This window comes from Sipha flava, unplaced genomic scaffold (assembly GCF_003268045.1).
Source record: "Sipha flava isolate LNK unplaced genomic scaffold, YSA_version1 252_pilon_pilon, whole genome shotgun sequence".
NCBI classification, from domain to species: Eukaryota; Metazoa; Arthropoda; class Insecta; order Hemiptera; family Aphididae; genus Sipha; species Sipha flava.
In genome coordinates, this window is record NW_020272904.1 from 1,613,684 (window position 1) to 1,626,256 (window position 12,573).

General features: G+C 35.3%; 1 protein-coding gene across 6 annotated transcripts in view; it reads left to right on the forward strand.

Annotated features, from left to right (window-relative positions):
• The window catches only part of LOC112684558 (semaphorin-2A), a 478,554-nt gene that overhangs the window by 371,063 nt on the left and 94,918 nt on the right, over window positions 1-12,573 (forward strand). For all 6 annotated transcript variants that reach the window (XM_025556135.1, XM_025556136.1, XM_025556134.1 and 3 more), the window contains one exon: window positions 5,772-5,859. In XM_025556135.1, the coding sequence (XP_025411920.1) occupies window positions 5,772-5,859 (88 nt within the window). The remainder of the gene's footprint in view (window positions 1-5,771; window positions 5,860-12,573) is intronic.

Sequence of the window (12,573 nt, forward strand, 5' to 3'; positions counted from 1 at the left end):
AGGGTAACGAGAAAGTCGAGGGTGAGAAAGAAAATATAAAATAAAAAACTTTCAGAAATGTAAATAAGATGACTTGCGAAATATTGAGTTCTCTCGACACGTTTCCGTCAGAATTTTCATTGTGGATGACTTGTATCGGCTATGTCTGTAAAACACTGCCAATAATGTTAAATAAAAGTTTCTACTTGGTATTTTTTTCATTTTTTAACCGCACTTAATATCTATCATCATTTTAACCTTAAACTTTAATAGCGCCTACCGTTTTATTTTTTATTTTTATTATTTGCTCGTTTGATCAGAACGATGCGTACATTAATGAGTGACTGAACTTGGTCTAAATCGCGAACACACGAAGTACATTATCATAATATATATACTATATGCAGAACTGCAGAAATGTTTCTGACGTGTACGCGCTGCAGTATTTGATGAATTTTCGCTGCGAAAGTTTTACTAAAAACTTTTGCGACGAAACACATTTTTCAAGAAAACATAATTTAAAAACAAACGTGTATACCTGTGCATACACCGTTGTTTAACGCGCTGACTTGCAAACCTGCTGTAGCATGGCGCAGCTTTGTCTTATTTATAATAATAATAATAATAATAATAATAATAATAATAATAATAATAATAATAATAATAATAATAGTATTAATATACCAAATGCACGCACCTGAGTGATAATAAATACCTTAATAAACATACCAAATTGTACTATCGTTGAATTTGCGCAAGATTTAATATAAATACTTCTTTGCGCGCCACCCGCTGCATTAGTATTTAGAGGGGTGAGGGGGACTATTGCCCCGGGTGCCAAATCATTTTGAAATTAAGGGGATGCAGCATTATTTTGTAACCATAATCCATCATCCATTTTTAAGATTTTGCATAGCGACCATAATGTGATTTTTATTTCCGTTATAATATTATCAAAAGTTGACCGTGTGAAATAAATATGACCGTTCTTGAAAAATTGTATAGAACGTGTGTAGGGGTGGCAATAAAACTCTACCTGGGAAGTCATCCACTTTTTGTGTTACGGCTCTTTTATGTAAGCTCAACGTTCCTCCGTTTTTTAGTCGAATCGGTTCAAATATCGGACACCGGTCAACATCGGTTACTGTACGACAGGAGGTGAGATAGCTGATGACGTCAACGGTCAATTATGATGCTCAGAAGATAGATCACTATATCTTAGCGTGCGGGATAGCTAAAAGTTATATTAATAACTATATGTATTACGAGTTCGACGGACACTTGGAGTTCCGCAACAGGGCCATAAATATTGGCAAGCGAACTTTAGAGTGTATAGGGCAGGTATAGTCTAGCACTGGATAACTCTGTCGGCAGATATTCGCGAATATCGAATAGTCACGTTACATTTGTACAAACACGTGTTCCGTGATCCTAAAACCCTTGACCGCACATTACGATATTTTTACCCTCCGTTATCGACGCCATCGTCGTTGTACGTTTCCATTTTTTCTACAACTGTTACATGCGATATTTCAATTTTATTAATCATATTACTACGACTTTCTGCAATCCGATCCTTTTCCCTGTGCTCCAGTCGTGTTCATCTTTCGGTAAACGTTTACATTGATTGCGTCAAATTCTTGCATAACCGGGTAACCAGGCAGATAAAGTGCGTGTTTGATTCGACGGTTTCCTGGTATAACCACTTACACGTCGTGTATGGGTGTGATTTCAACTGGAAATCGCGTTACACAGCTTTTAGCTGATGAGGGACGAAAAAATATCGGATCGACGTGTTATGAATATTATGCGTCTTCGACGTATCTGAATCGCGTTGTTTGCGCAGCGTATTATTATTATTATTCGGCAACGGTGTAAACACTTATCACAGCGCGTATCATATAATGTGTAAACGTGTATTCGTACATGTATTATTTTAAGTGAGCTAGACCCGGGCTTAAGTTTAAATTATTCATTTATTCAAATTCCGATCGCTGGAATTCCTCCAATGACATAACAGATTCCGATCGTCGAGAAGAATATCTGTGTGTAAAACAATTTATTCAAAACCGTTCTGGTATCTATTAATAACGAACCGTTACATTTGCAGTTTTTGTCTACACTAATATCCATAACTTAAAAAACTAATATTTAAAAAATAATTATGATTCGACGGAATACGCATAGCTGAAGTCACACAAATACTGTATGGAGTGAGTCTATGATGCGGCACCGATAAAATTCACACTGTATACATTGGCCGGGTCACACCGTTGACGTGGTAAAAATGGAGCAGCACACAACCCGGAGGAAACCCTCCTCTCATCCACGTACACACGAGTAATAATCGTATACGTTTATACGGGCTCGTTTAGGCCGCAAATATATACACTCTTCTTCTGCGTTATTGTAACGTCGTTTTAATAATCTCCGAAACATTCGTTGTTAATGAGTCGTCGCCCCTCCGCAGACACAACGGGACCGCTCATTATGGGTTGCGTTTCGTATTCGTCTCCGTATTCTCTGGCACTGGTTAGCAATAATGTCACACACTTACGCACATACGCGGCCGGGTAAAAGTCATAAAACATAATATTCAATATGCGCGGTAGCGAAATTGAAAATAAAAGAGCAGCGCCCCCGCCTTCTACCTCGTGCGTGAGGGCTAAAACCGCGTAGAAAATATGATTATCCGCTTTCGATATTACCGGGTGTCACCGAGCACACACGCGCCGCTGTAATAATAATAACGAGGTGCACGCTGTTTGTTATATATTGCCCACACCGTGATAAATCGTTATTGTTAACGTTGGCTTATTTTTTTATTTTTTTTTTTATACTTTTGTTTTTGGTTTTTTTTCCTCTCCTCCGTGCGTTTTCATTTTTTTGCGACATACGTTTGGTGTTGGTTGGGGGAGGAGTAGTACCGTAGTGAATTCGTCGGCCCCCGCGCACGTGTAATAATTGAAGGCGTTACTGCGCCCCGGGGACCGTTGTTACGTCCCCTCTGCTGCCCGCGACGGTCGTGTTATCTGCAATATATATATATGTATTTTATAATGTATTCAGACGTGTTTGGCACTAATTTAACGCGGCGCTATGGGGGAAAAGAACTTTTATTCGCGGCCAACTCGAGTGGCGCGTCGCCTCGATCGTAAATTAATCGAGAAAACCAATTTAAACCGTCTCTCCGTGCTGCAGCTCTGTAATAGGTAGTATACACCGTTGTAGTATATAATTTTGCACGGGTAGCCGCTTAATTTTTGTTGTTCGTGCCACCTCCACCGATGAAACGGTTTTTATTCTGTTGATTTAAACTAAAGTTCGCGCACCGGTTTGCATGTATTACGTCTCCCGTTATTTGTCTTATCGTCAGCGATGAAAGCCGATCCGTGTCGGTCTTATCTCGTTAGACTGACGGAGTACAATATGAAGAAGATAGTAAATAAAAAAAAATTAACTTTAGAATAATATAAAACACTTTTCACACACTATTATGCCCTGATGTTTGTTTTTTCCTATTTGCTAATACCATGTTATTCCCATTTTGATTATAAAAAATACATACTACGGAATCGGGTAGTTAAAGACCAACATTTATAAATTATTATAATCTATAAACCTCGGTTAATGACGTCGTAAGGAGAGTACATAGATATAGTAATGATGAGTTCAAAGTAAAATTTTTTGAGAAGTTTAATTGTATTTTTTTTTCTTGATGTGTTAACAATATATGAAAAATTAGAATTTAAAAAAAAAACGAAATTATTACTTTTACAGATTATATCAAGATTTTTGTATGAAAATAATAAGCATAAAATATTATAACCAAGTCAAAGTGCAAAAAATATCGTTGATATATTTTATTTTTTGCGAACAAAACTGGTCAAACGAACAATGCAAAATGTAATACACATTATGTTATGTTCAAAAGAACTCGATTGTTCGCTGTAACGACATTACACAAAAAACGTGATTTTATACAAAACGAATTTGAAAATTTAATTTACATTAAACCACGTGGCTAACTAATGATAACTCAAAATCCGTACAATATTTAAAGGTTGTACGGTTTATTAATGTTTGTAAACGTTTTTAACTGGATACTACTTCTATCATAATCCGTTTCCTCATGGACTCCATTGTTTACCCTGAATAATTGATTATAACTTGAACAATAATTATATAAATAATATTAATTACAATTACATTAACAATTAACATAAGAACATAAACAATTTGGGGAAAAGGCGAAGAAAAGAAGAAGAAAAAAAGAACATACAGAATACAGCGTTGCTCATTAATTTATAGAAATCTTTCTCAAAGTCATTAGTTGCCTTTTTCCTCGTTTCAGTATTCAGACTTGTGTATATAGCCAGTCATCGAGTGTGCATATTATACATTATACGCTTATGTACATTGTAGTAAATTTTAAACTTTCGCGGCTCGGCGGCAACGCAAGTTTATCGTTCGGCCCGTTGCGCCTTACCACCGCTGCGGACGAGTTTGTTTAACTGGCGAGGACTTACCCATACGCGTACACACACTACTGCTAGTAATTTACAGTTTGTAAAACGAAAAAAAAATAACCTCTCCGAGGGGTATACACGACAATGACCCGTCGGAATGAGGACCGCCCCACGAAAACGTACGACCCAAAGACCCGTCTCGATTTCGTTTAAACAAGTTTTTATCGTACCTACTTATACTTTAGTTAGGTGTTCGCAAATATAATACAATTTCGACTTTTGCAACATATTCGCTTCTAATCGTGAATGCATTATTTCATATACTTAAGTAAATTGTAACGTCCTAAAATGTTGATAATAATCTTTACCAAATAATGACGTAATAACCTCTAAAAAATTTACACTCGAAACAGGTTTTTTTTGTATATTAAAAATAAAATAAGTGTCCATACAAAAAAAAAAAAAAAATACGAAAACAATCTATGAGTATCATGAATATTTCAAAAAAATACCGTGAAATATTATAGTTGCTATAACTGTTTTAATATTAGTCATAATAAGATAGAAATGCAAATAATTTAGGAAATTACAACATTCATGTAAATTTATGAAAATATTTTATCTTTAGTCGATTTTTACGTAAGAAAAATAATTAAAATATATCAATATCGGGGAATTTGTTAGTCGTTTATGTTTTAACAATAATAATTAATGGTAATATTCTATTGACAGTTCCTCTCAATTGGTCAGTCATGTTCGGAATGCCAGCAGCGCGATACGTATGTAATTTGTGTTAAAATGAAACTTTTTGAACACTCATAAAACTTTAATTTCCACTCATCGTTTGGATATAGTATTTTCGAATAATGTTGGTATATTATCAATGGTTTGAAATTACATAACGGAATACACGTACTATGTAAAATACCGTTTTTTGACGTGTAATATGACTTTATTTTTCTTTCAAATGATACATTTGAAACATGAGCGTTTTATTTCACATTTGCGCATATCATACGTACTACGGAGATAAACAAATTAAAACTTATGTCAATCTACAATTAGCATAACGTGCGAGATATTAATTAGGTAATAATTCTGTTAAATATTTTCAAAGCACAATAAAATAATTGTATATTTTATCTATACATGACGTGTTACTGCATAATACATAAAATGTATAAGACACATACACACACACACAGACGTATATACGTTTTATATATTTGATATGCTTTCCTTTCAGAGGTCACTTAAGAATGTGCCTTGATCTCCTCATCAAATGTGGGCATAAATTTACGGTCGTTTGTTTGTCTGTTACAGATCACGTGCGAGAGTTGTCCTGCGGCCGAATGTACTACAGGACTTTTCACTTGGATGAAAATCGTGACACATTATATGTCGGTGCCATGTAAGTTTCATTTGTCATTCTCACACGCGTTGCTCCAATTTTTCACCCCCTACAAACCTCATTGACTAGCCGCATTTTTATCTCCCGTCTACAACGCAACATTACCTTATACACTTTATTATATGCACACTATATGGTATGTACGCTCGACTTTCTTGGATTTTATTTTAAAAATTTACTCGTAAGATGACCGATATCTAACCATACTAGGTACTTGCACTGTCGTTGACAATTTATAAAATTAGTAATCTCGGGATCGTCATTTCAAATTTCTCAAATAAATACACATTATAATTATTTCATATTGTAACTCAAAACAATGTACTTAAAAATATTAGTTCACAACATTTATAAACAAAAAAAAATTAAATTTTTTCATCTGTCAAACTAATCTCTTTATACTATTGAATAATATGTATAAACTAATTGTATTAATCTTCATCCGTTGAAAAAACTTTGTTTTGTATTGTATCAAATAAAAATAATTTCTCATTGGCCAGTAACCTTATGTCATTATTCAGATAAATTTAACTGAAAATGCCTTAATGAAATGTATTTTGAATTTTTTTTTTTCACCGCAAAACCGTGAACGCGAGCAAGTCAATAGCAAACGGTTTTGGCGTGTGGTATTATAAATAGTTACATTGCGCACGCACATAAATATTATATACACACTCGTCGAGATTCCCATTGTGTTTTATGGCCACGTGAAAACACACACACACAATATTATTGCCTATACCCGGGTATATGTATTAAATATTAGTATAACTCACAAATTATATACGTGTACGGGTGTATATACGCGCATATAGTTTTATATCAATGTAAAGAGTTGGGTCTCGGCGCGCGTAATAAAAAACGCGCATACGCCTCTAAATTATATATTTATAATATTAATATATAATATTTATTTATATATTTATTTTTTCGTCACATTAATTCTCACTGTTAATATTCATTTTCTTTGAAAATCACACGCACTACACGTGCTTTAAATAAATTACTGTATACTAGCTTTGATTTATATTAATTTATTTGAAGCTTTTTCGTGAAATGGCGTCATGTAGCGCCATGCGTATAGTTTATAAAATTATAAATTTAAGTGTACAATGATACAACGAGTAACGTGTGTGCACGTGTATGTATATACGTGTGCGTGCATGCGTGTGCGTGTTCACACCGTTGATGCATGATCGATTGCACTGACGTATTTTGTAAAATATAATTCCGCGGTGAGAGAATAGATTGAACGGCAGAAGCAGTAATTCATAATATTCGTGTCCGTTCAACGAACGCGGTAATAAATCTGTTCGGCATAAAATTATTATGATATCGTCCACGAAAAAATATATTACGTTTCCCATAGTTATATCCATTTCAATTATTATGTTATCGATATCAGCTACGTAGGAAATCGGTTCAAAACCTTGATAGCGTCCTTTTCGGGCTAAACCTTTATCGTAAGAGCGGTAGAGGTGAATTAACTGTAGAGTTTAAGCGTATAATAAAAAGAGCTACGTACTAGAGTTTCGTTTTCGCGGTACGCCGTCGATTAGATGTGCCTAACATATGGAGGTACCTACTCCTAAAAAGACAATATAATATCGTAATAGAATAGCAATGGATCACTTTTACGACTACCAAACGGAGACTTCGAAATTGATGTAATCGAAAAGGAGAACTAAAATAAAAAAAAAAAAATAAATTAAAAAAATCCAGTTTAGTCCGCAGGCTCATGTTTAATTTGAGGTTTGCCTCTCGTCATTCGTTTGTTCGTTCGTTCATTGTTTTTTCCAAGAAAATTCCAACAATCCAAATTCCCAGTGCGATCGCGTCGCGGAACACTAGTGCAAGTCTCATGCGTTTGCTTAACGATACGTGACGTTCGCGCAGGAAACTATAATATTATTCCCGGTGTGCACCGTGGTACACAATCGCGTTTAGCGGCGGGTGATGGTGACTGAACGCAAGACGTCAGATAGAGAGAAAAACCGTGGATAGAGGGAAAGCAGAAAGGGTGGGTAAAGCAGAAAGAGATATATAGTGGAAAGGAGGAGAGTAGGACATCTGTTACGACCGCTACCAGCCGCCCTTTGTCCTTAAACATATGTGTGTGTGTGTGTGTGTGTGTGTGTGTGTGTGTGTGTGCGTGTGTGTGTGTGTATATATATAAATGTGTGAGCAGGGTACCTCAGCGTCATTGGTTTCCTCGCACGCGCCACGCGGTTTCCGTTCCGTAATAATAATTCCGCGCGTTTCCTTTTTACGGGACTCCGGCTGGAAATATCTCTTCCGGATAACATCAGCGGTCGGTCGCTGTGAAAAACAATAACGTCATAAAACGTTTGTCGTCCGCGTTTGACGCGCAATATGGTGTGTTCTCAATTGTTTCCTTCTACCCCGAACACAACCGGGGTTCGAGTGTTTTTGAAAGTGCACTTGATGATAGTCTAAATGTCTCTTTACAACTGTGAATGTTTCGCACATTTTCGTCCTGGGATCGGAAACATTTTTTTTATTTTTGTTACAAACGATACGTGTCCGGTTGCGCGCGGACAATCATTGCAATTGCGATACTGCGCAGAAGATTATAATAAATTAAATAACAGCGTACGGACAACAATTATTCCGCATTCAATACATTCATAATGTAGTAATATCAGTTGCCCGGATTATTTTCTAAAAATCTATGACCGTCCACCCCGTATCGTGCAGGATACTGTATCGTCTACGCATACTACTATTATATGGGATAAGGGTATCCCATCAGCTTGAGGTATCTGCCTATACTTTTTTTTTGGATATTTCAAAGTGTGAGGAGAGTTTAGTACGAGCTCCGTGAACCCTCTCTAAATTCGACACTTTTAATGCGTGCGTATTGTTATACGTACACAGTCTGTACCCGGTTGCAGTATACAGACCTCATCCTCGTTTTTTCTATTCTTTTTTTTTGTTTATCAAGCACAGCCCGGACGTGCAATAAAAATGTCAACACGAAAAGGTCACCAAAGGCTAAATGTGCCATTAGCATTTTCAACAATGTATGCGACAGTTCACTCGGCCTCCGCCACTGCCTCTGTTCGTTCACAATGGCACGGGCAGTGGTGGTGCGATAAAGAAAAACCTCACAGAGCATCTCATTACCAAAGAAAATCGATATAGGTACCCACGCGTGTACACACAATACAGAGAACGGTTTAATAATTATTTATGTTGATAAAATAAGTCACATGTATTCATACATATACATAAGTAGTGGTGTTGTCTACGTACATAAATTGTTTATACAGAAGGTAAGCTTATAGTCTATTATATTTCTATGTACATGCTATCCTTCGCGCATTATATGGAGTCCTTTATATATTGAATTTTTTACGTATCGAAAACAAAAATAACGGCGACCGAAAAATACATATACATATTATATGACACGAAAGACCGATAGCGCGCTTTGTGATCGTGTAAAAAGTCAACCTCGGAAGAATTAAAAAAAAAAAAATCACTTTAAGCCAACAATTCCAACGATTTACCGTGTGAGAAAATTTACATTATTTATCGACGGCATCAGTGTCGACTTTCCTGTGTACGTTATACATCGCCACGACTTTTTTGTTGACGCCGCTCGCGTATTAATGAAATTATTTTTGTTTTTTGTATTTCTGTATTATAATGTTTATAATTTCGATTCACTGCGACAGTAACGTTTTATTTTTCGATCGTTTTAAAAGTATACCTTCATCGTCAAGGTAAAATAAATATTTATCGAAATGCTCGTCATCCGCTGATGTTTTCTGCCGAAGAACAAACTCGTTTACGTTATTTGTATACACGCTGTTGCACTAATAGAATATCGTCGAACATTAATTAATTACCCCTCCGTCTTTGATTTACCATCAGTGCGGGTGTTTTCGAAGAAGTATGTTGGAGTAAACGCACAATAATAATAATATTATAATATGATAATGTCGTCGTAACACGATTTATTGGATATTATTATTATGATTATAATAATGTAATATATTCTCTGCTACTACCCTCGAAAAATGTAATTTATTACTTAATTGAATTCTTTTGAAACGTGTGTCGTGTTTATTATAACATTATATAGGTACATCCGTTCGGAATAATTAATTTTCTTTCTATTTTTTCCTCCGTTTAAATCACAAGCGTTCTGGGCTTTTATTTTGTGCTTTGCACGCAAATTGGTAGACCATTTTTTAATGTCCCTCTTTCTACCCATCCGTTTCAGTCGGTAGAAACGTGAAACCAGAAATGTGCAGCCTACTAATTTGCTTAGATCTCCGAGCACTTTAACCTCTTCAACGTTTATACCTAATTTGTGATCGCGTGACTTGATTTCGGTCGAAGTGACAAACAAACATTGTTAATAAAACGTTATTAATTGATACTTGAATTTATGAATGCTTGATCGGTGTGCAGTCGTGAATAATTTCCAATTAAAAATCTATAATCATGCGTACGAAAATGTCCGTTTGATAAAATATTACGTATTTAGACATTTTAGGGCTCTCCGAGTTTTCCCATTTTACATTAAATTGATAAATATATTTCACTCGTGTATATATCGAAATAATTACAATTCTAATGAATATTAAAGCGCTTTTATAATGATCGTTTGTAATATCGAAGCATTGTATTGCTTTGAAAAAAAAAACGTATTTTGTTTACAACCGAAGAGATTGTTTTTATCACATTTTCAGTAAATCTGATATAGGTACAATACATTTTCCAATAAATCGCGTTCCATACGTGTTTGTTTGTTTGTTTGTATGTTATTATTTTTTAGTACATATAGGTGCACATGTATGTATGCATTATAGAGCGTGCATTACTTTACTAGAAAACGTGAGGTGAACCCTGGGAGACCTTATATCCTTTTATATGCGCCTGCTATAAAGTGGATTGTCGTTTGTTTTTCTCGTTTTTAATGTTACGACTTTAAGAATTTTAGTGGCATTTGAGATAATAATATTAACGGCCATTCAAGTAAACACATTGAGGTTTTTATGGCTTAGTTTATTTCTACTGTGATCTCATTGCCTCGGTTCATATGTATATATATATATTTACCGTTTTCCGTAAAAAGGGTAGTTCTTCTCTCTTCCTTTCTCTCGTACTGGGTTTCATTCCAGTTGGCTCGATTTCATGCGATTAAGATAATACACGAGGATGACAAAGTATGTATTGCATAACCCGACTGCGGCTTTCTAGCCTATATTATATGTGCAATTGCAGTAGAACGCATTACGACTTGACAGATTTCGACAGACACGTGGTCACTACCCCGTGATCCTTCCCTTCCCTTATTCCACCCTTTATTCCTTCTCAGATTATGCTAAAACCGCATTCTTATAATAAGTATTCGCTCGTTTCCATAGTTTTTATATGCTGTACACATGATGTTAAATATAACATAGGCGGGTGCAGACGCAAAATGATATATTATCGCTAGCTTATATATAAGTGTATATATCGTTAATAATATATATTGATATATATGTAATCCTCGCTGCGAAGACCTCGCATGGACGCGAGAAAGGAGAGAGTAGTTAGATAGATAAAAATAGAGGTGAAGGGAGGAAATATGAGTAAGTTAGACAGAGAAAGCGAGAGATTATTAATAATTGGATGATTTATTTTTAAATTACTATATGTAACATTGTGAAAAGCAATTAATATGTCTGTATAGTATTTAAAAGGAAATTCATCGAATAACACAATAATATAGTTATTAAAATTTATTATACATAGATTAGTTTACCCACCACCACAATAGTTCACCCGAATCTTCTATCCGGTAATGACTATAGGTTTAACAGCGGTTACAAATTGATTGATAAATGTAATGTTCGATTTGGAAAAATAATAGTAAAACTAATAAAGATCATAAATATCCGGCATTTTTTTTTTACACCATGCTCCGTTGTAGGTTAAAATTTTTGAAAAATAGTTGATGTGTTCAGTCTCTTAGCATTACACCTGAATTCAAGCACTGCTGTGATCAAATTTACACGAACATAATCTGCTTTCTGACGTCGGGCATAAACGATCATAATAAACCTTTTTTATAATATACATAAAAGTATTACAAAACGTAACATTTCCCGTGTACTTGTAGTACGCTGCAGTGTTCAACCAACCGATAGATAAATATCAAATCTCTTTGTAAATTATTAAAAATGAAATGAATGACTCACGCCAAGTATTTGGTGTACGGCCAAAAATCAGTCAATCCGGACTTCCTGGGGCATAGAGAACGCTTTAAAAGGACGGAACGAGAGACATTTTGGTTTCCTATTCACGCGCACGATAAGTCTGCGGGTCGTAAAATAAACGCCATTTGTGATAAAAGTTCTTGCGTTTAAAACTTTATTTTATTTTATAAATATATATATATATTTTTTTTTTAATACTTTCAGCTCCTTGTCCTCTTCCCCGGGTTTCGGTCGCACCGGAAACGGAAGGTCCGGTTCCCGTTGACCGCTACAGATTTATTATTGTACATTTTCTCATGCTCTTATATACAGTTGACTCTTCGGAAACGCACTCGGTCGGTCGACCCCTTTTTTTTTTTTTTGGATCAATCTGAATTCCATACCAAATGTGTGCGTATGTGTACTGAGCACTAGGAGCTGCCGCATATATATCCTGTTGAGGGGACGAGATAACCGGAAAAGTTTTTATCCGCTT